At 44.8% G+C, this 24643-nt stretch overlaps 3 protein-coding genes across 3 annotated transcripts in view; 1 reads left to right on the top strand and 2 right to left on the bottom strand.

The window, feature by feature from the left end:
- Positions 1–167: 167 nt before the first annotated feature.
- On the bottom strand, positions 168–2245 carry glod4 (glyoxalase domain containing 4). Its single transcript, XM_003968532.3, has 9 exons — positions 2086–2245; positions 1862–1911; positions 1659–1779; positions 1441–1585; positions 1179–1315; positions 985–1071; positions 782–895; positions 610–696; positions 168–525 (listed from the first exon to the last, which is right to left on the bottom strand). Exons 1-9 carry the CDS (start codon positions 2173–2175, stop codon positions 460–462), a joined length of 897 nt encoding a protein of 298 aa, XP_003968581.2. The 5' UTR covers positions 2176–2245; the 3' UTR covers positions 168–459.
- A 131-nt stretch (positions 2246–2376) lies between these two features.
- mrm3a (mitochondrial rRNA methyltransferase 3a) lies at positions 2377–4419 on the top strand. The gene is made up of 5 exons (XM_003968546.3): positions 2377–2513; positions 2601–3031; positions 3122–3366; positions 3444–3605; positions 3691–4419. The coding sequence occupies exons 2-5, from the start codon at positions 2625–2627 to the stop codon at positions 4248–4250; spliced, it is 1374 nt and encodes a 457-aa protein (XP_003968595.3). The 5' UTR covers positions 2377–2513; positions 2601–2624; the 3' UTR covers positions 4251–4419.
- Positions 4420–4424: 5 nt separating this feature from the next.
- The window catches only part of nxn (nucleoredoxin), a 35142-nt gene continuing 14923 nt past the window's right edge, over positions 4425–24643 (bottom strand). The window contains exons 2-8 of the mRNA XM_003968531.3: positions 12943–13060; positions 11231–11364; positions 10050–10150; positions 9719–9825; positions 9041–9220; positions 8702–8826; positions 4425–5384 (exon numbers count right to left, since the gene is read on the bottom strand). Coding sequence (XP_003968580.2) covers positions 5202–5384; positions 8702–8826; positions 9041–9220; positions 9719–9825; positions 10050–10150; positions 11231–11364; positions 12943–13060 — 948 coding nt within the window. The 3' untranslated portion in view covers positions 4425–5201. The remainder of the gene's footprint in view (positions 5385–8701; positions 8827–9040; positions 9221–9718; positions 9826–10049; positions 10151–11230; positions 11365–12942; positions 13061–24643) is intronic.

Here is a 24643-nt window from a genome sequence, read left to right as displayed (position 1 = left end):
TAGTTTTCCTGAAAGATTTTATATTTTCAGAGCAAAGAAAATGCACACAGTATTTCACTGTTTCCTAATACGGTTTTCATGGATCCGACTACAGTTTAAAAACCAAACAGATTCACACATACGCTGCTCTGTGATTGATTAAACATATGGCGAGAAACATAGGGAACTTGCAATGGTAAATATTTTTTATTTAAAGTACTTTTTTGCATGACAGTATAATTTTTTTCTCAAAGAAAAGTTGTTAAATTAAAGGAATCCAGTGACATATTAGAATTGGAAAAATTGGTCAGCAATTGGTCACAACATAACATATAACAAGTGGTACTAAAATCCGTACTTAATGCGAGCCTGTCAGAGAAAAATAAAAATTTGCAAATTTAGTGCCTCATACAGCAATTTGTGGTTAAATAAAGTGGTGAAAAACTGATGGTGTGAATGTTTTGATGCAAGTTCAACAGCTCAGGCAGTGGCTTTCTGTCTGTTGTGTTTGGCAAACCACTCGTCGCTCTTATCTTCAGCCATGGCCTAGAAATGTAAAGGCACACGGAGAGAAAAGTTTAAAATTCTGTCCCTTTTGCATGTTTGACAGAAGGAAATTGCTGCAAGAACCTTATCAAGCAAGTCATTTCCTTTGGGGTCCGTTGCAGACAGTTCCCGGAAGGCTTCATCTCCAACAAAGCAGATCTCATGACCATCCTGAAATTAAAATCATCCCGTTAGCATTTTCATCTAAAAGTAAAGTTATGATTAAGGTTTCATACTGGCGATCCAGTCCACTTACTGGGTCAGCTAAAATAACAACCTCCACTGTGGCTTTTCCTGGAGTGTCCAGGCTGACTAACGGAGTGAGAATTTTCTGACTTTCCTTTTTTATCAAGGCTTCAAGCTCAGGCAGCTGGGGAATGTAACACAATGCCGAAAATGTAAATGTTGAATTATAAAGCAGGAAACACACCATTTCATAGCCACAAAGTATTATTTTACCTGCTCTCGTGGACATGAAAATGCTATTCTTCCAAAGGCTGTTGCATGATCTACTGTTCCCCCAACATCGTGAAGCTCAAGCTTACACTATAAAAAGGATAAATACGGGACAAAAAACCCCCGTTTGGATTGAATTTAAATGTCATTGAATGATGTAGAATAAAACCAAACACAAAATCACAAACAAAACTCACTTGAGTGTCTGTAAATCCCAGCAGGATGGTTTTCTTTAACTCATTCTTTTCCTTAACTTTCATGCCCAAGAGAGTGGCCCAGTATTGTGTTGATCTGTGAAGGTCTGATACTCCGAGACAAACCTTCTGCACGGGATCTAGATGTTGTAAAATAGTGCAACGTAACTGATAAAGTCCATTTTGGTTGCAAAAACATCTTTTATATCAATACATTTTTGCCTTGCTCCACAAAGAGATAGTGAAAATAGGCAATGACACTCACCAGTGGAAGGCTGTTCTTTATCCACAAGGTAGAAAGGGTACCCTCCTGGAGCATGGATCAGATACAGAGCCTCTTCCACCTCGGTGAGAGGCCAGCCAAGACGTTTGGCATTGCTCACAGCGCTGCTGGACTGCAGAGTGATTCCCTGGCGTGAAATGAAAACACAGTCAAACATAACACGTTGACCTTTGCAAGAGATTCAAACAAATTTAACGCACCCTGAAATCGTTGCCAAGTTTATACTCTCCAACACCGTAGTTGTAGGTCAGCTCAACAACAAAGTGGTCATCTTCGGGACCAAATCCAACCATCGTTTTGCTCCATCTTCCGTCGTAAGGGCTGCGTTGATGCAGAATGTGACCAAATATATGTTATATAAAATGTTGCAAGGATTCAGTGCAGTTATGGATGACGCACATACCCATTGCATGACGCTTTGCAGCCTTCCTCAAATTCTTCATGGCGTAAAACCTAGTGATTAATGAGGCATTTGTTTTCTTAAACGGTACGTTTAAAGAAGAAAAAAAAAACTTAAGTAACAACGTGACACGTACCAGACGTTTTCTGATTCGAGCTGTACATAAGTTAAGGCGTCAGCTGAATTGTCTCAGTTCTCACCCTTAAATTAACATCAAAAACACCTACCTTCATTCCAAGAACATCGCGATAGAATGTGGCTGTTTTAGCCCTGTCGCCAATTTTAAAAACGAAATGCAGCGCCCGTCTCAGTGCCATAATTCTTGACAGGAACGCTTTTGTTTACAATCGAGGAACGATTAATCAACCTGCTCATCGATTATTCTGTTGTCGATTAACGAGGAATACCACAAATCACTAGAAAATGAAAGGCGTGACAGTCAGCTACAAACACAAAGTTAGTTGACATGCATTACCATAGTCATTCATTGTTTATATTAAATTTTATCTTTTTATCACAGACATCTCACATCATTTTCATTCCGTTAAGTGGTGTTAACCGTTAATAGGTTGTAATCTTGCGCAAGAATGACGTAATAGGAGTGTTGTAAATTTAATTCATATGCATTTTATGCACAGACAGGTCTTACACTAAGGTAAGATTGCGTCGTTGTTAAAATCTGACGATAATTTTACCGCTGCGTTTTAAACAGAGCCTAAATGTTGGTATCCTTCTATTCCAGCAGGGGGCGGTAGCTTTGGGCCCAATGTTTTGGACAAACGAGAGAAGAAAACAGGAGGCAAATATGGCAGCTTACATGAGAAGCGTGAGGCGTATAATTGATTTTGAGCGCCACTTCTGCGCAGCAAGAGGGACTTCTATTGCTGTGGAATCAAGGCGATATGTGCGCGGACTCAGGAGGAAACCAGTAAGCGTTATATTTCCAGACAGCGAGCCGGATAAAATCCCTAAAGACACCCCAAGATCTAATCCGGGAGGGCAAAGCGTCAAGAGCAAGACGGATGTAAAGCCTGCAGCTCAGGCAAGACGTGCTCCAGAAAATGACTTTGTCGGGACTAAAAGCACTGCAAAGAACGTCTATGTTCCCGCCACGAAGGATCAGGTTGACGGACTTCGCTACGAGAGGGCTTCGGCTGGAGATAAAAGACTCGGGTAAACATCAGTTCAAAACTTGCATAGCTGCAAGGTGATCAAAAACACATGCCTCCCCCTCTGAGCTACGTATCCCCGTCTGAATTTCAGGAGATTGGTGAGTGTAGCCCGTTCCAGGACATTTCGGGAGCACCAGGGTAAAATCCTCCTGGAAGGCCGACGCCTGATCTGCGATGCTCTGGATGCAGGAGCCGTCCCGCAGATGGTGTTCTTCAGCACAGCCGATCGACTCAGAGAGCTGCCTTTAGACAAGCTGAGAAGGGCCACGCTCATCAAGGTCAGGTTTGAGGACATTAAGGTCTGGTCTGATCTTGTAACTCCACAGGGGGTGATTGGTAAGGGTCACGTTTTAAAATATATTTAAGACGAATGCTCCTCAGCTGTTGCTGACGTTGACTGTTTCACTCTGCAGCTATATTTTCTCGGCCCGATCCTTTGGAAATTAATTTCACAGGCCGACAACATTCGGTGCCGTTGTCCTTGATATGCGATAACATCCGAGACCCTGGCAACCTCGGGACAATGCTGAGATGTGCTGCGGCAGCTGGCTGCCACGATGTTCTGCTCACGAAAGGTACGTGCTGTCAGATAAAAGAGCAAGGAAGTCAAAATCCCTCTTGACAGTTGCTTGAAATGAATCCCTTTTTTAAAATTGACAGGCTGTGTCGATGTGTGGGAACCAAAAGTGTTGCGTGCAGCCATGGGTGCACATTTCCGCCTTCCTGTCTTGCCCAGTTTAGAATGGGATGATATTGAAAGACGCCTCCCTAAACCCGTGACTGTACACATCGCCGACAGCAGCAGCAGCAGCAGCTCCAACGCCACTCAAAAAGTGTCAGGTGCTCAAGTCGGAGCTTCTCGCAAGCCGTCCAGGGCAGGAGACTACGGCTGGATCAGCACAAGGGGCAAAAACAAGAACATGCGCTATGAGGATTATGACTCTGACTCTGATTGGGAAGATGAGGAACATCATCCCACAGTAGACACAAAGATATACCACGAGAGCTGGGCACAGGGTCCCGCTGCTCTTGTGATCGGTGGAGAGACGCACGGCCTGAGTGCGGAAGCGGCCCAGTTGGCTGAGAAAACAGGCGGTCACCGATTGTATATTCCCATCAGACCAGACGTAGACAGTTTAAACTCAGCCATGGCTGCTAGTATCCTTCTGTTTGAGGGCAGAAGGCAGCTGCTAAAAAGAACACAAACGTCTAAGGTCTAAACTCTTTTCTCCTTTTGTATAAAGTCAGTTTTCTTTCACTTGTAAAATGGAAATGCAACATAAAATATGAACATAAATGTCCAGAACTCTGCATAGTCAATGCAAAATGTGAATCTATGCTTGATCGACTGTAAGAACGTAAACCAGGACATAAAAGGAAAAAACAAAACTCTGTTTGCCAGTGAATGTTTAATGTGTGAGAGGTGAAGAATGATGCAACAGCAAATGAGGGATTTTTTTTTTTGTACATTCATAGCTTTTCCATTGTAGTGCCGTCAGTAGATCCTCATCTGGGATCCTATGTGGAACATCCTTGGTGACTTTGAGATGAGAACCACCTTTAAAAACTGGCATGAGAGGACTTTTGTTCACACGGCACACACCGACACATCGCGGCTGGGGTCCCACGATATCAGCGCACGTCTCATACATGCACATTTGTGATCTTTGCTCTATGTGCAGCTGTTTTGTCTTAAATAGGGCTATAAAGGCTTACGGCTACATCCAACGGAGGTTTAGGATAGTTGCACTACACGTGAATTACAACTGGTTAAAAAATGCATTTTATTCTTTATCACCATTCAGAAGGCAAAATATCAAGGATCTTGCACCCAAAGCAAAGAGAGATCAGCTGATAAGAAGTAGGTCCATAAGGTATTTCTCTGGTTTTGCTCTAGAAAAGCTATTGAGTGAGGGGAAGGAGGAGGTGGGGGTTTACAAAGACCAACATAATCTCCATATATATTACTGTAGGGACTGGCATCAAAGCAAGGCACCAAAGGAGAAAGGATTCCATGGAAAGAGGAATATGTCTAAAAAAAATGTAAAATGTCAGTTAAAGTGAGAGATCTCTCTAACAGTCTGACAGAATCGGAGGGAGAGACAGGTGAGGGTTTCCACAATGGAGGCAGTCCCGTATAATATGTCCACTTTTATCTTTAGACTTCCTCTTCAGATGGGCTCTGGTTTCAGCTTATCAGCCAGGAAGTCACTGACAAATTGATCCACTACAGCTGGCGTGATCTCCTCCACGTCGCTCACGTACTTGGCACGGGCCGACATGTCCAGGATCGTGAGCAGGGGCGCCGCTTCGGGGAGGTTGGTGTAGTCTCGCAGGGACTCGGTCATGTCATCCTGAGATTGAAAAGAGAGAACGGTAACGTCTGCACACTTGACAGGTGATGTTTAGGCTAATCCTAAACAGGCAAACATTGCAGATATTAAACATTAAAAAGTATCAGGCTATTTTCCCCCATAGCTCCTCATTTCACAGCTGCTTTTGGCAAAGGAATCTAGGGCAGCGGAATTATTCGATCCGAGCTTCATTAAAATTACCAGACAACATTCAGCAGCGTCTGACACAATCTTTATTAAAATCACGCTTCTCAAGAGGGAATTGGAAACGCTATCCTTCATCCAGCCAGCCTGGGGAGCTCAGAGAGCCGGGATTTAGTCACACATCCTGCAGCGTGAAGAGGAAGGAACCAGGTGGGGGTCCAACAACCCCCTCCCTTCCCCCCTCACCCCTGAAACACACCATGACAATAAACCTATTATTGTTCTTGAAATTTAATGACTGCATGTCTTCTTAAAAAAAAAAAAAAGTATATCAGCTTTAAAAGGTTTGTTTTTGGCACCATATTTCCTCTAATTCAAATGGATATCATGTGTTGATACTTGATAAAATGTTGCATAGTTCACTTATTAGATATATGCCGAGGCATTCTCCTCTTCCCTCATGACCTGACTTCCCCTAATTTCAGTCTGCTGTCTCACAGAAACTTGCTGGGTTTTAAGATCAGTTTCATATGGAAAAGATTAGATCCCAATGCAGAACTAAAACTGGCCAGGTGGCGGCGCTGCAATAAAAAAACTGGCTCTGTCACACACGCTGGGCCTCTGATCTGGTACTGATTTATGTGCTATTGTGAGGTTTGTCATAATAAAATAAAAGATAAAGCAACTTTGGATGGATTTCCTGCTATATTTACTTTAAGGCCTTTTTATACTTCAGCTCTTCTATCAGAACATCTGCAGCTATTTCTACTTAATGCATTAAAACACACGCAAACCATGTCATGAATCAACTTGGCTGCTACCTAAAAAGGATAAGTATGCCAAGATGAAACCCATGGTACAGATGAGCAGCAGTGCGTACTTTATACACTTCCTGTGACTGAAGCCCATCTCCCACTGCAGCGGTTCCCTACACATAAACCACTTTGTCACAGAGGCAAGAAGCTACGATGGCGTGGACAATCCCGCTGTTCGCCTTACGCCGCAGAAATCGTCGATGTGGGTCGTCCAGGCGCACAGAGGGAAAATTCCACAGTCTGTGGCCTTTGCAGCCTCTTTGATATGAGCTGATAACAATCTCTCCATTGGTCTTTGACACAGTAGGAAGTCATGCGTCTTCTTTTGTTTGCCTTCTCAGCTTGTATAAACCTTTCCTAGTGAAGTGCAGCCGTACCAGAGTCCCCCACCCTCTGGAGCTCGGAACAAAACAGACAAAGGGCCTCTTCGCCCCAGCCTGCACTTGCAGCTGTGATGAGGCTTAGCATGTGTTTACCATGTGGAACCTGCCGCTCCGTGTCATGCTCACTCCGATGATGGGCGAGCCGGGCCAACCTTGACGCCCCTCTCTGGACGACTTTCACGCCTTGGGGAAAATCCACGATTTTGGCGATTTGCGACGACAGTTACTTGCTGGTTTATATTGCTCAAGCGAAAACGCCATGCGTGTGTAGGAAAAATTTACATAGTTTTCATGTTTCCTTTTTTTTTTTTTTAGCTTTAGCTGAATGGTTAGGAAACAAGCCAGAAGCTGCAAAGTTCAAGATTCAACAAGTTTTCATCAACCTTGCCTTTAACAGTTAGCATGTTAGCTCATCTATGCGGGTGTTATCCTCTAACCTACTTATTTAATAACGCTATTAAACCGACCAGTTCAATTCTTTGAACAGTAAAACAATAAAAGGAAATCGACAGACATTCCAAATGATAAACCCCTGCAGGGAATGCTGACGGACGTCCTCAGCGATCCCACTGATTTCACATGTGTGTTTAACACGGCCCTTTGTTTTGAAAACTATGTTTATCATAATTATGATTATCTAAATCTGATTCGCGCTTATTGATAGGGCGTCACAGATGCGTGCACCGAATGTTAATGTGATCCATCCTCAAATCAAACCCGCAAATGTGAACCTCATGGTGGAGCAAGAGGGAAAAGTCAGGGGACCATCAAAGACGGTGGACGCCGTCCAGACAGGCCGACACTGCTGCCCCCAAGGCCACGTTGCTAGCACGCTTCTAAAAATATTCATTGAACTTTCCATGCAAAATTGAACATTGGAAAACAAAGAAAAGTGCAGAAGCAAAAAGCAGGCAGAAGCCTTTGTTTCATCCCCTCAAAGGTGGATAATATCACAGTTGATTTAACAGTTTAGCATTGTGACAGCCAGTGAAAGGAAAAAGAAATTAAAGAGAAAACCAGTTATTTTTTAATGTTTGCATCAAGAAATCGGAATTCGCTCCAGCGTCGTTTAGCTGCAGACGGCCCACTGAGACTGCCAACATACTGCTACCGCATGGACACCAAAAACCCAGCAGCTGGCATCGACTGTACAGCTACCACTGCTAACAAACGCCCGAGGAAACAAGACCGAGTCTAGGGACTTTTGAAACTCTGAAATCCCCCTGATCTCAAAAAAGAAAAACCTGAGGATCTAAATCCAGCCAGAATTCACACATGGTTGTAAAAATAGACTGCAGCAACAAAAATAAAGGCACAGTCCTCAGAAATACAGTGGTTTTTTGTGTTTAGGTCAACATGAAATGCAGGATTGGAGCTTTTTTTTTTTTTGCTGTGCACAGGCTCGACTTTTCAAGGCTGACCCCTCTGCCGAGAATGAGCCGAAAGTCAGACAGATAGCACATGTGCGCAGACCCCGCGGCCGAAACCCGAGCCGGGTCCTGACGTGCGATGAGAAAACCAGCACGGTTTGTGCAGACTGCTGGGAAGGAGGAGATCTGGGCAGCTAATCTGGCAATCGTCTCAACCCGGAGCATTGTAAATGTCAAGACGGAACAACAGGAGATAATAAGAGTTATAAAAACTCTGGAGTGCGCCCCCACCGGGGGAAGACGTGGGTGCAGATGAAGAAAGAGATGGGGGGAGGAGTGGTGGATCTTTAGAGATGAAGATTCATTATAAAGACGGCCAGCTGATGAACATGATCCTTAAACAAACCCTGTGCATATAACCATAATACAGATATTGGTGGACCCCATATGAACAGAAAAATATAGAGATAGTGGAAGAATAAGTGTTCAAACAAGCGATTAACTATTAAATTGCAAGGAAACAATGACAGATGAGCTACAGGCCAACAACAGCCATGAGAACATGCACACGATGGTATTTTACTGCCTCGAGTGGCTTATCTCACCTCTCCAGCCACAAAGAACAGCAGCGGCATCTCCTCCTCCTTGGCTTTGTACTTGGCCATAAGCTTCTCTGCTATAGGCTGAATGAGCTCTTTGGCTGGCTCCAATTCACCTTCCTCCTCAGCATCTGAAGGAGACAGAAGTACGTTCAAAGAGGAGGAAAGACGACGCCTGGGGCGAGAAAAATGACTCAAGCGGCAATAAAGAAAGGAGAGGTGACTGTGATCACACTGGGGCGGCATTCGGGTTTATCCACGGCATGAATTCCGACCGGTTGCACCGAATTGAGCGGAATATATTTCTGCGGACCCCGCGGTTCGCCTCCATTACGTCAGACTCACCCACGAACAGGACGAGGCAGGGCCCTTCGTGAAGTTGCACAGCGTTGGACTCGCTCAGCTCCAGCACAGGCCGAGGGTGCCAGGGAAAGAGGCGGCACTCTGGGTCGTTCAGAACTTCCACACGGCCCTGTCGCGTGATCATGTGCCCTTCTGCGTCCAGCAGGATCAGCGTCGGGATACCTGAAACATAAGGGGGAAGGGTTAAACCGGTAGGAGAAGGAAGGAGAAGGAAGGAGCTCAAAGGTTTGCTCCTCTATTGTCTGTCAGTCTGCTACCAATCCTGACAGTCCCACTTGTTTCCAGCACCGGTGCTGCACACGTGAACTGAAATCAACAAATGCTGGAGGCCCGCACGGAAAGTCCAGAGCACGGGAGGGGAACGGCACAGGCTCGTTCCTCCCCGCATTCTTCACATTCTTTACGGAAGGGGCATGAGGGAGATAGAACGCCGACCCTTGACGACATCATCCTCGGTCATCGAAAAAGGGACAAATCGAGACAAATCGAGGGGGGGGGGGGCAGCATTCCTCAGGCTTCAGAGCGTTTTGTGTTTTCCATCATGCGACTGCTCGGCACAGGCAGCTGTCGGCTATCGTGCTTTCATTTAGCAACATAAACCCCATCAGAAAACCCTCTCTCCTCGGCTCCAAGGATGCCGGTGCAGCTGCAGGAGCTTACCTTGTATTCCGTAGAGTCTGTTGAGTCGTGATCGCCGGGCTTCGTCTGAATACGGCACTGCCAGCCACGGCATCTCGCTAAAGTACTGCTTAAATGACTCCTCAGACCTGGATGAGATTGGAAGGCACCAGAGAGAGAGAAGAGAGAGAGAGAGAGAGAGAAAGAAGAGAAGAGAAGAGAAGAGAAGAGAAGAGAAGAGAAGAGAAGAGAAGAGAAGAGAAGAGAAGAGAAGAGAAGAGAAGAGGAGAGAGAGAGAGAGAGAGACAAAGCAGATGGTGATTTTGGTGATCTGGGAGATTGATGATCTCCAAGTCAACAGCATGACCTCTACCTGTCGGCACTGACAAACACGATCTCAAACTTCTGTCCTGATTCCTTGACGGCTCGATAAGTTTCCACCAGAACTCGTGTCAAACTCCGGCAAGGGGGGCACTGATGGAGAGAGGGAGGGAGAGAGAGAAAGAGAGAGAGATGAGAGAGGAGGACCGTGAATGACTTACACAGCAAATATGTGACTGAACAATTCGACTCGATCGCTTTAGGTATTTCCTGGATCCCTTTCAAACCCTAATCCGACAGGCCTGTGTGCGATTGTGCGCGCGCTCCTGTTAGGGGAAGGGCGATGGTATGGCTAGCATTACGATGACACCAGAGTGTCATGGCAGCGTGAAGGAAAACACGGCACAGGGTGAAATTGCCAATGCCTGTATCATCTCTGCTGGCTTTCCTAATGGTGAACTATAAAGCAAAGCAAACATGACATTTTCCAGATATACGGGGTTGATTTTGATGCATATTATTAATAAATGTGAGGTTATAAACGCAGACACCAGATCTAATCTCTCTTCTTGGGCTTATTTGTCTCCAGAACCAAACCCTCTAACTTAGAGGCAGCTGTATATATTTGAAGCTATTTCAGGTTCCAGAAACTGACATTTCTTACACATAGAATTGTTTATATTTCCACAAGATTTAGTAGCAGGAACGTGTTAAACCTCTGCCAATAAACAGCCGTAAAGGCTCCTGCGACCCGCCCTTTCCAGTTTTGTGAGGCTCTCAGCTCCAGGCGTCGCTGCTCTGAGAAACTGGTCTCCGAGGTGACGACTTTGGCATCTGCCACGCCGACTGGTCTCAGAAGAGTTCGAGCTGCATCTCATCAGGAGCCATCCGCTGATACAGTCCCTTTCATGCGCCTCTGCCTCGCGACCTTTACTGGATGATGGACGTTCCGGTGGGGAACGAGACAATGGCGATGATGTCAGCGGTGCATGGTTAGCGACGCACACACGCAGACCAAAGCCCAAGGGTGGCGGTGAAAAGATGGATGGGCACAGTTAACCGCTGTTAATGTAAACAGGCGCAAACAATAGCCTCGCCTACACCCTCCTGTTCCTCTGTCTTATCTGTCTCCACTCTGTTTTCCTCCTCTGCTTTGCTGACGACGTCCATTTTTCCTCACATCGCCACGCACGGAGAACAGCAGAAACATCTAAAAAGCCTTTCTGTGCTCACCCAGTGTGCAGAGAAGTAGACTCCCACGTAGTGCCCTTCCAGAGAGCTGCTGTCGGTCGTCTGCCTGTTGTTCCTCAGCAGAGGTCCCGCTACTACCTCTGCAAAAGGCTTTGGTCCCCAGGGGAACTCCAGTCCTGCCACAAAAATGGCAAGGTGGAGCAAGTGACTATTAATCATGTTCATCACATTTGTTTCATTAAATTATACAGAAAATTACCGTATAACCCAAAGCAGTTAACCTTTTTAAAATGGAATGCTTATAAATGTCCATGATTTATTAATATACAGTATGTGCAGGCTGGGGAGAAAAAAAGGGAATAAAAACCCCAAAACACTGCTTCTACGTTTCAGGCAGTTGTCATTGTTGCTTCCTCTAGAGATGCATTTGGTCCGGCCGGATTAAACATGTGGTAATCGTAAATAAAGCTGCTATGGCTGCTTCATAATGGCCTCTTTATGCAGGCCTGATTGTCGAGGGCTTCATTAGGCAGGAGCGACACGTCTGCACTGCACTGCCGCAGCATTTTATTGTTGTTCTGATTGGAAAAGTGCTCTCCATCGTGCCGCCTCAGGCTCGGCTGCTGCCACTCAAGTCGGGCTTTAGTGAGTGAAAGGCACAGGGTTCCGATTTGTTCCGCTGCCCCTTCCCAGCCCAATTTCTCTGCTCCCTTTCCTCACTTAAACTCTGGCTAATATAGCCAAATTGATTTGTCACAGCAGAGCTACCTCTGGGAACGGGAAAGATCAAAATCTCTGATAAAGGCCGACGCACGCATTTAAGGCCGTACTGGCCTTTGTCAGAGGCCAGGAATGAACCTCCCTTCTGTTTGTCAGGACACTAAATCAATAGTTTATATTACCACTGACTTGAGTGGCTTTTATTAAGTTGGCTGCAAAACTTCACACAAAACTTCACAGACTGGATTTTGCAATCCTGTAAGTTCGATTCCTGCTTCCAACATGTTCGGCAGAGGCCAAGTTTCTCTTGAGGGAACATCCTCGGGGGGGAGGGGGTTTGGTGAGAGCAGCACTGTAGTTTAGGATACATCACTGCATCACTGTGTCATTCTGTTCGCACATGCTAGAGGTGCAGCGGTCCGTCTTTCAGATGATTTAAGTTACTGCAGCTCTTTATTAATTGGTGCTATTGAATTGGGAGGAAATATGGTGATTGACAGATGTGGGATTGCTTTCTGGACACCTCATGTTCAACTCCCTGGAATGTGATGAACTAGAAACTTGTCCAATGTCAATTTAATCAACTTTAATATTACTTAAAGAATTAAAAACAGACCTGCTGTTCCCTCCATATAAGTTATTGTCCAAAGCAAGATAAATCCTGGCTCTTCTATTAAAGGGACTAAAATCCTGCTCTTTAAAGTCCATCTTTATCTAATATCTAGAGGACAGCACTATTGCACAAATTGTGTTTCAGTGACATTCCATATTCTTCTCACTTTGAGGGAAACTCCAATTCCATGACCCAAAGGTCACAGACACTTAAAAACACCATGAATTCAAAGAATAAAATTAGACTAGTGTTGCAGACAAATGTGTGAGAAAATGAACTGTTTTCCTGCCTTCCTGACCTCTTGGTAAACAGCGGCACTTTTGGAGTTTAATGACCGGTGCTCGTGTTCGACGGTTAAGGTCAGACCTTGAGGTCAAGGGCCGTAGTGGTGCCTTAACTAAAAGAATGCGCGTGTCCTCACCTTTAGGGTCATCTCTGACCACCAGTAGACCGTTTCGACACACGACCTTCCCCGTCACCGTGTCCACAAACACCAAGGAGGGAATACTGGTCACCTTGTACTTGTTCCACAGCTTCATCTGGAAAAGAATTAGGCAGGAATATTTAAGATCGGAGAATCAGCCGAGGCAACAACCACATCTTGTGCGCAGTAACAATAAAGTTTATAGGACAAATGCTCTCAGTGTTGTTTAAAGAGGCTCCGGAGAACAGAATCATAAAAATAAAGGAATGCGGTCTGCACAGAGGTGAAGTATCAGCCAGCTCAGGGGCACGTCTTTCTTTGCTTCATCCAGACTAAAGTGAAAGCTAAAAAAAAAGAGCTTCCTTTGATCTGCAGTAAAGAAAATTGAGCCCTGTGTGTTACTGGACCTTTAACAGTCTATTCTTATTTTCATAGGAACTTCTGAGAATCCAAAGGTCTTAAAGTTATCATTAAACGTCTGATACGAAGCTTCGTATTAATACAGCCTCGTGAAATCCCAAAGGGTCTCTATGGGCTGAAATGTGGGGATAGACCCACAGCGTTAATGGAGTTCAGAGATCAGTCAAGTCCTGAACATTCAAAAAAAAAAAAAGCAAAAAAAAAAAAGCAGATCAAGCATTCTGCATATCCCAGAGTCACTTTCCATATCAGAGGAAGGGGTCCTACGCAGAATATAAAAAGCTGTCTCTTGGAAAAAGTGGCAATCAGCAGCGTACAATGCAGCTTCAGCAAGAAAAAAAAGTTTCAGAGCCAAAGAGGAACAGCTGTGTTCAGAAATCAAATGTCACCATGATTTCTGTCACCATCTTCTATTTAAACCCACTTCTGCAGCCTTCAGGGTTCAATGAATTGTTTTCATCTTCTTGCACATAAAAGCAGGTCTCCATGAAGAGTCTGGTCTGCTTATAAAGGTTTTTGAAATGTATAACGCCGGATAAATAAAATGAGTGTGAGCCTTTTTTTTTAGCGTTATCACCCCTGCTGTGAAAATCTATCAGTACCGTGCCAAGTCAAAAATAAACTCCAATTTTGGAGGTGGCACTAATGCACCTAAACAGCAGCAGGATAATAAACAACACAATCTTGTACACACCTTGAAAAGCTGTCTTCAAGAGACACAAGAGCTGGAATAATAAGACAAGCTTCCATCTTCTGGAGGTAAGGAATAATGATACACTTGTAATATATAATATAATATATATCATTTTTGACACGAGTGATTTCCAGGACAATAAAGTTTTGTTGCTTTTTTTGTGGAAACACTCCATCGTAACAGCTGGAGCCGTCCTAGAAGGCCGATTCTTTATGGCGCGTCTCCCTTTTCCGCGAGTTAAACACAGCTTTATACAGTCTTCAGATGGTGACCACACGGTCCTCCGTGACAGCAGAGGTCAGACGCTCTGTCACACGGACAAGACTGCCCGGAGCCTCATTACAACGTTGGTCTGGAGGTTTGTCAAAGGCAGCGTCTGCCACTGTCAACAGATTTACCGCACCGGCCGCGCCGCTCGGGAAACTCAGTCAAAGGGGTTTTTGTAGGCGTTGTCTCAGTGTCTCCGAGAGCTGACGTGCATAGAGGCCGTTTTGATCAGATGGCCTCTGTAATCCAGATTGTTAATCCAAGAGAGTCAGACTGAGCCCAAAGGGACCTTCAGAGGAGCATCAGGGAAAAGGACAGTGATCTGCTGACAGCTCTGCATTAACACTCAGTTATTACATATCAAGACCCACGATAATTCACAGGAATGGAGGCAAACTGGCGGGTAGTGCCAATCAAGATTACGACAAACCGATGTCACCGAACTTGGACCAAAAAATCTGAAGCCAGATGAGCCGCTATGTCGTGTTGGAGCAGAACGATAAAGACGGCGAACACGCCCGCGAGCCCTGTTCGACTTGTTGGTTTTTTATTTTTTTTACACTCGCGTGTTTCTGACTCTGTTGCAGGACCCACACTGATGAAATATTCAACACGCCCGTTGCTAAGAGGATGTTGCTTTAAAAGGCGGACAACGCTGCGCGGAGCGACCTCAGAGGTAGACGCGGCGCTTCTTCTTTGTCTTGTTAATAATTAACGACAACATCACATCACATCTGCAGGTCAGAGTGGTCCCACATGCTGAACCCTGTCAGGGTTCATATCTGCTTTTAGAATGAAAGGCCTGCTATGATTTCAGGGAGGGGGCGGGGGGGGGGGGGGGGTTCTGGACCTTGTACTGTCCAAAGCAAAATGTCCTGGCAGCCTGTCACAAAGAGAACAAAATCAATGTTTGCACACCGAAAAACAGGAATTCATTTTCCGTGGAGGGTTGGAAAGGAATTCCTTTGCCGCCAAACTCGTAAAATGACAGCGCCTTCACAACAACAATGCTGCTGCCTTCTCACAAAGAGAACACATGAGGATCGCATTCCGTAGCCACGCGGTTCGCCTGAAACAGCGTTTCATTGTCAAGAGCCGCAGGCTGCCGATTATATCAGAGACAATAATGGCAGGATCTGATGTGTTGTGTTGTGCCAACAGCACATGTAAATCAACCTGTCAAGACGGCCCTCGTTCTTGGCAGTATCAAAATTCCCCAGTTTAATTACAGTATTGGCACATTTCCTCTCTAACTCTCTCAATATTTACATTGTTCTTGCGTGATTTAAACATCAACACGCTGAAAAAGCATTACGTTTCTCTGCCGTGGGTCAAGATTTGGTGCATTTCGAATGAGGAGATTCTCGTGAGATTTGTTTGGGAACTTGATCGAATCCAACTGGGCCGCTGACTCATCCCGCTCACTTGATTCTCATTTTCCTTGCCCCAGCATGGACCAGACCCTTACAGGCTACAGACCCGTGCAAGCTGCCCTTAAGTTAACCCCTGAAATGATGATGATAAAAGACCATTTTTACTATTGTGCACATACAGTATGTTAAGAATACTTACAGCTGAGCAATCATATACAGCAAACCACTTACAGACCACACTAATCACATCGAGCTTGCACTGGCTTTCCCTCAGGCCTTTCTCTTCATTAGTGTTGGAGTGTAAAAACATGCACCGGTGCAGCAAATTGGGCTATTTAGGCACACGTTTTATACCAATAACCCCTGGTGGGAGGGCCCATCAACTGTCAATTTAGGGAGAGGTGGGAATCTGTCGTGACAGTCCATTTCCTCCGTCAGAGAGGCTGGCGTTGGCGCCGCGCTAAGCTCAGTGCATCGTGCTAATTGGATCACGCATGACTGCGGATCTGCATCCAGAAGACACGCGGGTATGCCCACTGCTGGGGCTGGTGGAATAAGCCAGGACTGGAAATGAAATCGAGGCAATGATCACCAAAATACTGATTATTTCAACTGTAGCTCAGCTAAAGAAACGGGTAAACAGCACGCTCCCAATCGCTGCCTCTTTGCGCTAGATGGCAACACTGCGGCCTTGGAGGAGGCTAGCTCACGAAGAAGGCCCTTAAGAGATCTCGAGAACCCCATGCGGTGAAATTCTGCCAGTAAGTAGCAGGTTCCTGCAGTGAATCCTCCCTGTTGAGAGCTGTAGAATGGAAGCAATTTCATCACTCTCCACCTCCAATTCACCGGCGATTGCCCCAGATTCATCTACTCCCAGGTCGGATTTCACTGGCCCGGTCAGGCCCGAGATATTTTTCAGGTGCTCCGAGTTGCTGCTTTGCTCCAATACGGGCACCACTGAGGACATGAGAGCCGCTGCGACGCTGAGAGCAGCCTTTAATGTTTCACCACTCCATTAAGGATGGTGACGGTCTGGTTCAAAATGTTCACTTCACCGGATTCAGAGACTAGAACTGTGTCATTTGAGGTCTCCTCTGTAGCACAAAAGAAGAATTTTTGTCTTTGGTTTGAATCGAGATTCTTTTTTAAAGCACAGTTTGGGGGAACATGAATGTTTTCCACATTAACTCAGCAGTAGAGTTTAGAGCTGCCTTTCGCAATAAAATTAAAATGAGGATGACACATTTACCATTGAATATTTCACATTTTACCATCACTGACGAGGGTGAAACAACTTTCTCATCCCCTTTGACCCAGCAGACGTCCCGTCCACCATGTGGCACAAACCGCTGTTCAATCCGCTCACAAGCTTCTCGGTAACCGTCTGTCACCGCTTCAAAAGCCTGTTGCCGCTCTTCAGTCATACAACTGTCACACTCCTACCGTGATTTCAGCAAACACTACACCGGCTACATGTTACTGCACACTTCCACGTGTGTTGCTATCACTTTACGCTGTCAAACGTCCATAGAGCTTAAACCCCGGGACAGCTGCGGAGTGGATGCCTTCTCCCCGGGCTAAACCCTACCTCCTAAAAACCAGGCTAACATGTTCTCATGGTGCTTTTTTTTTTTTAAAAGAAAAAACACATCTCTGCTGCATTTTTTTTTTTAAATCCACCAACTGCAGCTTAAGTCTACCAGGATAAACAACAAGGGAAGAAAATGCCCAGTTTTGGTGAAATCAATCCAGACAAATTGTGGATTTGAAGAATATTGTTATGATAAAGAGGAGGGGAAATCTTACTATTCTTAACTTTTTCTCCATCCCTTTCAGAAGCATCTTTCTCTTTAAAACGTGTCTAGAAACAGGCAAAGAATTTAGAATTCGACTGCTTAAATGAATAAAAAGCTCACAGAAGAAATTGGAATTGGAACTGGAGTTTGATTGATGATTTGGGTAATATCTGCTCTAAATTTTAAATAAAACACAATAAAAAAATCCCAGCAGGTTCCTCTCATGCTGCCTGAGAGTGTTCTATTCATCCCCTGTTAGGCTCATCTCGGTGGCGGATATTTCAGAATGCAGGCGGGGGGCACACTGGCTAAATTGCTTTTCTGATAAAGACCCCCTGTTGTCAAGGCAACGCCCCCCACCCGATCAGACAAACACAAAGTCAGGACTGGTCATTGAGTGCCAGACACATTGTGAGCTCTTGGTTAATAATTCAGTGATAAATTAATGGTTCTTTGAGAGCAGCAGTTGGCTGAATGTCAGCGAGAGAGAAAGAGAGAGAGAGGGGCAGAAAGAAAGGGCGAGAGAGAATCTCTCTTTTCAGTCTTTTCAGGACAAAAGCGATGTCCTGAATACAGGCTCTAAATCCAAACTTGACCCTGTGCAGCAAAAAGTTTTTATGTCGTGAAGAATGTGGCATAAAAAGGAAAGGGAGGGTTGTAAAGGAGTAAAAAGCCAGGGCTCAATAGGTATCTGCAGCATTGTCTCTCTACAGGCGTGGGCTGGCCCTGGAGGGCTACATTCAGCGGGGCCAAAGGTCAGAACAGTAGGGGGTGCATTCCTAAATCCCAGTGGTGTTTAGAGCAGTCTGCCTGCATCCCTGCCCCCATACTGTTCTCTCTCTCTATCAGTTATCCCCTCCTGTAGTTCCATCTGGTACATCACAAAAAGCGTCACCCTTCTGCACACACGCAGATGCGCTAATGTGGAAAAAATGTAAATTGCGTCTCTGCGCTTTATTGTCTCACCCATGTTTGACCACAAATATGCTTTTTCAGCAAAATCTCCACTTACGAGGCCGAAAACGAAACCCGCCAAAGACATCTGGCTGTCATGTCGTGCATTTTTAAGAATCTCTAAGTTGTTGAGCTCAGTTTCCCTGTCAAAAGAGTGGAAGCAAGCGCTGCAGACATGCTGTAGCGGGTGCCAGCGGCTCAATAAAACATTGCAGATGTAGTAAAGGTCGTACAAACCTCCACGTCATTTAAAAGCTCCTTTTTTATATTTTTAAAGTGATACGTTTGTCATATAAGGGCTGTTATGTTGAAACTGTTATTGGACAAATAGCAGATTTTTGTGTAACAAAAGTTGCGTAATATTACCTTCTCAAAATGTCAGAATCCAGCGGTTTTACCATTTTACTGGGTGGAATAAAGATTCGATTTCATTCCATGAAGATGGGAGAAGCCATTGTGCATAGTTTGAGTGAACTACTGTAACTTCTAATTTTAGAGGATTTACATGCAGATATACAATATGTATAGTCTCTGAAATGTAATTTTGGAAAATTATCTGCATTTAATTACAACCTTAGTTGGCTTTAACTGGGTACCACTGATGATTCCACCATCCTGGTTCCTCAGTTAGCTATAACTCACACATTTATACCATCAGCCTGCATTTCATCAAGTGGAGGCCTGCAGGGTCCAACAGACAGCCAGATAGAGACGATAAAGCCGAGCTGGTCTGGCGCTGGACCAGTTGGACCTGCTTTATCAGTTACCTCGGCGTGAACCTCTGAGACGGGCATTATGTACTCGCAGCGATTGGCCAACTGCTGACCTGGAGAGCTCTGTGCATTTTTAAGATTTTTTTTTTTTTTTCAAATCACATCTGTGCCAAAAGGTAATACAGCACAGTCCCTCAGCTGTAATCCAATAAAGAATGGAATTACTCGTCTGAGATTTACGGAGAAATCTCTGTGAAAGTCTGCTCATTAAATCCTTGATTAAGCTGTGCGCTCTGGAAAATTGTGGGTGTCGATTACATATTAATAGTTGTGCAAAACACACAAGAATGAGCCTTTAAGCACAACTTGACTTTACATCTTTGTGCACATGCAGCTAATTTAGCTGCACTCTGCAAACAGACCCGCAGCGACTACCCATAAGCATCCACACTGCCGTTGTGCAGATACCCCAGTTTCCTGGAGAGTTGGCAGAGGGAGCTGGAGGAGGGGCTCAGACTGCTTCCCCTCTTGTAACCTCCATTTGACCTCACATTTAGCTCCCACCGCTCCTCCCCGCGCCGGAGCCCATGGAAGTCTTCGGCTAAGTCCCTGATCCCATCACAAGGGGGGACATTAATATGTATGGAAATTGGAGGGAAATGTTTCAGACATGCTAACGGTGATGTGTGCATAATCAGGAGGAACTGGCTTCCACATATAGCAATCTTCCCAACATATCATTATAGTTATATGGCGGGCTTGCTCTTATTGGATTAAACAGTGCATAAAATGAGCACACATAATAAGAGCATGCAAAAAATGTATAAAATGACTGTTTGCAACTGTAGACAATATCCAAAGGATGGAAGGGAGAATAGAATACCTGTTCCCCATTTTAATAATCTGCTGCAGTAAAATAAGCGCCTCCTCGTCAGCTGCCCTGAGACGATGTCATTGTGCTGGTGTTCCCTACGTGTCATAATGCCACCAGTGAGCCTTTATTCACATACTTCCTATATATGCTCCCAGCACATGCTGTGCCAAGGACAGTAACAACATGATATACACTATGTGATGTCAGGATAGCTCCAATTGTACCCTCCACTGCCTGCAAGGAGTCAAATAAATCACAGTGACACCTCGCGTCTGGTGCGCCTCATAAAAGCAGACATAAGTGGTCCGAGGCCTCAGCAGGAGAACACACACATACATAAAGGCCTTTTCACCACCACCACCAACCTGCCATGTAAGCTGGAAAAGGTTCACCTATTACCTGAGCTGCACGCAGCTCTCTGGTGACAACTGTTTACACAGTGTAAGCTTAAATCCACCCATTAGTCCATTTCTTCCTTAAGTCCTACTCTCTTCTAAAGCCACATCTGTTTGACTACTGCAGACAAAACCCACCGTGCTACATCTGGAAGCTCTGTCTGTCCCCCAGCCACCCGCCTTAGCCCAGATGTGCTTTATGCTCAGCTCATCCTCCGCCTGCCACCACCCCTCCAACACTTTTCACGTGATGGCAATTCCCACGAGCTCCTTCTCAAATATAATCAGTCCATGCGGGCCTGTTGGAGAGAGACTGCGGGGCAGAGATTTCATTTTATCTGGATTCAGTTTTGTATAAAATGTCATACAAATCAAATATTCATCAAGCCTGGGCCAAGTGAGATGGGATGCACTGCTGAAGACCTTGTAGTGCCAAACAATAACCATTTAATATGACATAAAGGTATGTAATCAATAGGTGTCTTCACCTTGAAATTAATTAGGAGGATTGGGATGGAATGTCACAATATTTATAGCGTGTCCAATGCCTCATAGTAAGTGAATAATCTTAAAGTAGATAAAGCAAATCAAAGAAATGCTGGAATTGGTGGTTTAAATCGAAGACACAAAGAGGTTTGGAAAAGCACAATGAAACACTGAAGACAAAAAATCAAAACGTATCCTATTGGGACGATGACATCAGAGGCAGTTTAAGAGGGACTGCTCATCTGGCTGGTGTCAGGTCTGCAGGCATGAGGAGCCTGGACAGCAAACAAGAGGTCAGCCCTGCGATCACCCCACCAGGCAACAAAGATGTTATAAAACAGCCCGATGTGCAGCTCGGAGCCAGACCCCTACTGAGCCGCAAAATAAACATGCCTCAATTTCCGAGATCCATTAGGTCAAGGCTGCTCAGGCAGCACAGTGACTCCACTGTCTTCGACTTCCCTCCCAAAGCTCATCCCTCCAGAAACTCTTTGGAGTTCCATCTGGCCAGGCTCCATTTAACATATTGAAACAATGTGTTGTCACATTATATAATTTGTTGCAGCCTCACTCCAGCATTACATTTGGATAACTGCGACCCCATGTTGCGGTTATTTTCTCTGAGTAATAATCTAAAATCCTTCGACATTCTATCCACTTTGGCATGTGGTAGAGGGTTGACAAAACCAGCAAAAATATTCACCTATGAGTGGACAAAACCATTACATTCTTGGCCAACGTGCGCTCCAACTAGCGGGACCGCGAGAGCCGTATCGAGTATGCCGATTGTTCCAGCCCTCTAATGCAGTCCAGAGAACGTTTTCGACAGTAGCACGCCTCGTGGTTGGGGTTAGCAGGCGGACGTCATCGCGTTTACAGCACGGCTGTGGAATTCCGGGGCCGGGATTTGCGCACCTTATGGTGGAAATAGATTTTATCCATAGTCACTCGCACGGGATGCAATTCAAAATGTTTGGGGGAGGGGGCGGTGTTTGCATCATGGACCAGGTCAGAACAGCTACTTTTACACCAAAATAAGTCAACCACCACCACAAGTTTTTAGGTACACAAGTGTAAAGTTGCTTATTCATATGAACTTTGTGATTGTTGCTGTTAATAATATATGCACCAAAATTGTATGTAGCCAGTTGTGGTTCTTGTGTGATTAACACATCAAATATAACTTTACATTAAAAAACACATTAAATTAGAATAATTATACTATACTAAACAGGTCCACCAAAAAGACTAACTGGTCAAAAAAAACAACCTCCACATATATTGGTACCAACAATAACAACCTTATCTCAAATCATACCTCTTCTGTTTTAGTTTTCATAGTACCTATTTGTGTTGTGGAGCCAAGCCGTTTGAAAACACATTCAAAAACAAGAATGTTGAGTGTTCTTCCCATAAATAATCAGCTACAAACCACTTCAAAATATCAGTATTCAGAATATTCCCTTTTCCCCCAGCCAAACCATTAAAAAAAATATATCCAAAAAAATAAAGAAAACTTTAGATGTGATTTCAAACACATGGAAGCGCATTAATATGAGAACTGTTGAGGCTGTTTAGATTGAAATTCAAACAAGCAGTCTTTTAAACCTTTAAATATGCACTGGGCTGCTTTTCACACATGGTTAGCTTAAACCTTTTAATACTGTAAAGTCATTAAACTACTACATTCCGCTAAACTGTTGGTAAAGGACAAGACAGTCCAAATCACCCAGAGAGGAAGGCAGCAGACCCAAGTGTCAATTTTCAGGGTCAGATCCCCCATTGGTGGGCTGCGATCATCAAGGAGGGACTCGGGTTCAGAGTTCAAGCCTTTAAAAGTCTCGCTACAACAGCGCAGCCTTCATGTCATCTGCTCGCGCTTAACCTCTGGGAGACCCCCGGCAACTGTTTCAGAGAGCAGGGTTTTTTCTTTTGCCAAAACCTGAGATTAGGGGAAACTTTTGGTTTTCAGTTGCAGCTAAGCTCCGCGTCGGCTAACGTATTCTTAAACCCGTTAGGTAGCAGAGGGATAAAATCCACCCACGGAGCTGGAGAGGCAACAGAGGTCAAACAGAATGGAGTAAATGACCCGACTGCAGCATGCGAATGATAATATATGAATACGAACTAAATCTATAGGCTATATTTTCCAAGACTGGAAGGTACAAGCGATAGAAATGGGATAAAATATTGATACAGTGACAGAAAACCATCGTCCTTCCTCAGAATCACTATATTAATTTTTAAAAGTGGCATGTTACACAGCCATCCCCATCAAGCTGACTCTGGCGTCGCTTCCTCATGGCTACATGGATTAAAAATGAATGCTCCAGCTTCTGCTGTACATTTCCAATTTGCCATGATGAACCATAGTAGCTGTTCTCCACTGGTGGATTTAAAGCCCCCAACACATAACTACTTCTAATTAACTGCACTGGAGCTGAAGGCTATCACAAACAGGCCCTTTCATTTGCGCTAAAACCAAATGTGTCGGCTTTTAAATGAACCAACAGACACAAATGAGCGCCCTCTTCAAGACCGCGAGCCGTCTTAAAATGGGATTTGTCTTCGCCACATCAGCAAGGAACAGAACAGTAGCTAAGAATGAAACTATAACATCCTCGGTCACAGAGACAAAGACGACGGTTCTCTGTGCACTTGAAGTTTCCGCCGCCTTGCGAAGACGGAGCGGCATCAGAGGGACAGGCGCGCCTGCCGGTGCGTTTGTAATTCAGCTCCACGGGTGTGACAGACAGATCTGAGGCCGCCCACAGACGCAGGCAGGGGTCACCCATCCCCGCTAAACCTCCGCTTCCCACAGAAGTCTCATTTCCGTCGTCGTTCCTCGCGTTCACTTTTACAGAGGCAAAATCCAGGATCTCCCTCTTCATTTTTTTTCTATTATCAGTTAGGAAATATCGGTGATCGTCTCCAGGACTCATGCAATAACCAGCCTGTAGTTAAAATGAGCACCCGTTTTGTACATTTCTGAGAGCGAGGCAGACTACCAGGATTCTAATCGGCCTCCGTGTTTAGAATAGAGGGGGGGAATTCTTAATATTTGCCATCAGGGAAGGTAATGGAAAAAACGTGCTGCGGATTTGTCTTGAGAATCTGTTTATTCCTTTTACAGGCAGGAGGAGAACCGGGCACAAACGTGAGCCGGAGCGACAGATCTGTACCATCTCTGAGCCGCTACGGCTGAAATACACAACGGTGTCTGGAGGAAAGGTGAAGCAGGAAAAAGTCTGAAATCAAATCATTGAAAAAAAATTAGGATTCACACAAAATAGCGACGGGGGGGGGGGGTCCTTTGATGGAATTTCTGTGCAGGAAATTTGCACATTACTGCAAACAAAACAGAGGAAGAGGAAGACTCCAGAGCTGCTCACGTATAGCAAAACAATAGTAAAATAGATCAAACCATTAGGATGAATGTCATGCTAAATCTTCTGTCTGTATAAATATACAGTATAATCGGACTAATGGGGAAACCTTGCTGTTCTGTGCTGGTTTTGAAAAGTTTTCCAGGGAAATGCGATAATGTTTTCCACTTAGAAGAGGAAGTCCTGGACAGTTACGCAGGCAGACAGATGAGCTGTTGTACTTCAAACAAAAAAGGAGTCAGAAATAGGCCAACATTTTAACTGAGAACCAAGGTCTTCCCATTAGAATGAGTCATGGAAGACCACAAGCAGCGGTCGAAAAAATGCAACAGCCAACAGC

This window comes from Takifugu rubripes, chromosome 11 (genome assembly GCF_901000725.2).
Source record: "Takifugu rubripes chromosome 11, fTakRub1.2, whole genome shotgun sequence".
Lineage (NCBI taxonomy): Eukaryota > Metazoa > Chordata > Actinopteri > Tetraodontiformes > Tetraodontidae > Takifugu > Takifugu rubripes.
The sequence above is the reverse complement of the archived record's forward strand: the minus strand, read 5'-3'. Positions and strand labels throughout refer to the sequence as shown.

Bases quoted from the DNA above. Each gene is read 5' to 3' on its own strand.
- glod4 (XM_003968532.3), bottom strand. From the start codon at position 2,175: ATGGCACTGAGACGGGCGCTGCATTTCGTTTTTAAAATTGGCGACAGG. The intron at 1,316-1,440 runs GTGAGTGTCATT...TACAACATCTAG, and splicing joins TAAAGAACAGCCTTCCACTG to ATCCCGTGCAGAAGGTTTGT. The intron at 526-609 runs GTTCTTGCAGCA...TTACATTTCTAG, and splicing joins GAAATGACTTGCTTGATAAG to GCCATGGCTGAAGATAAGAG.
- mrm3a (XM_003968546.3), top strand. From the start codon at position 2,625: ATGTTTTGGACAAACGAGAGAAGAAAACAGGAGGCAAATATGGCAGCT. The intron at 3,032-3,121 runs GTAAACATCAGT...TCTGAATTTCAG, and splicing joins GCTGGAGATAAAAGACTCGG to GAGATTGGTGAGTGTAGCCC. The intron at 3,367-3,443 runs GTAAGGGTCACG...TTCACTCTGCAG, and splicing joins AACTCCACAGGGGGTGATTG to CTATATTTTCTCGGCCCGAT.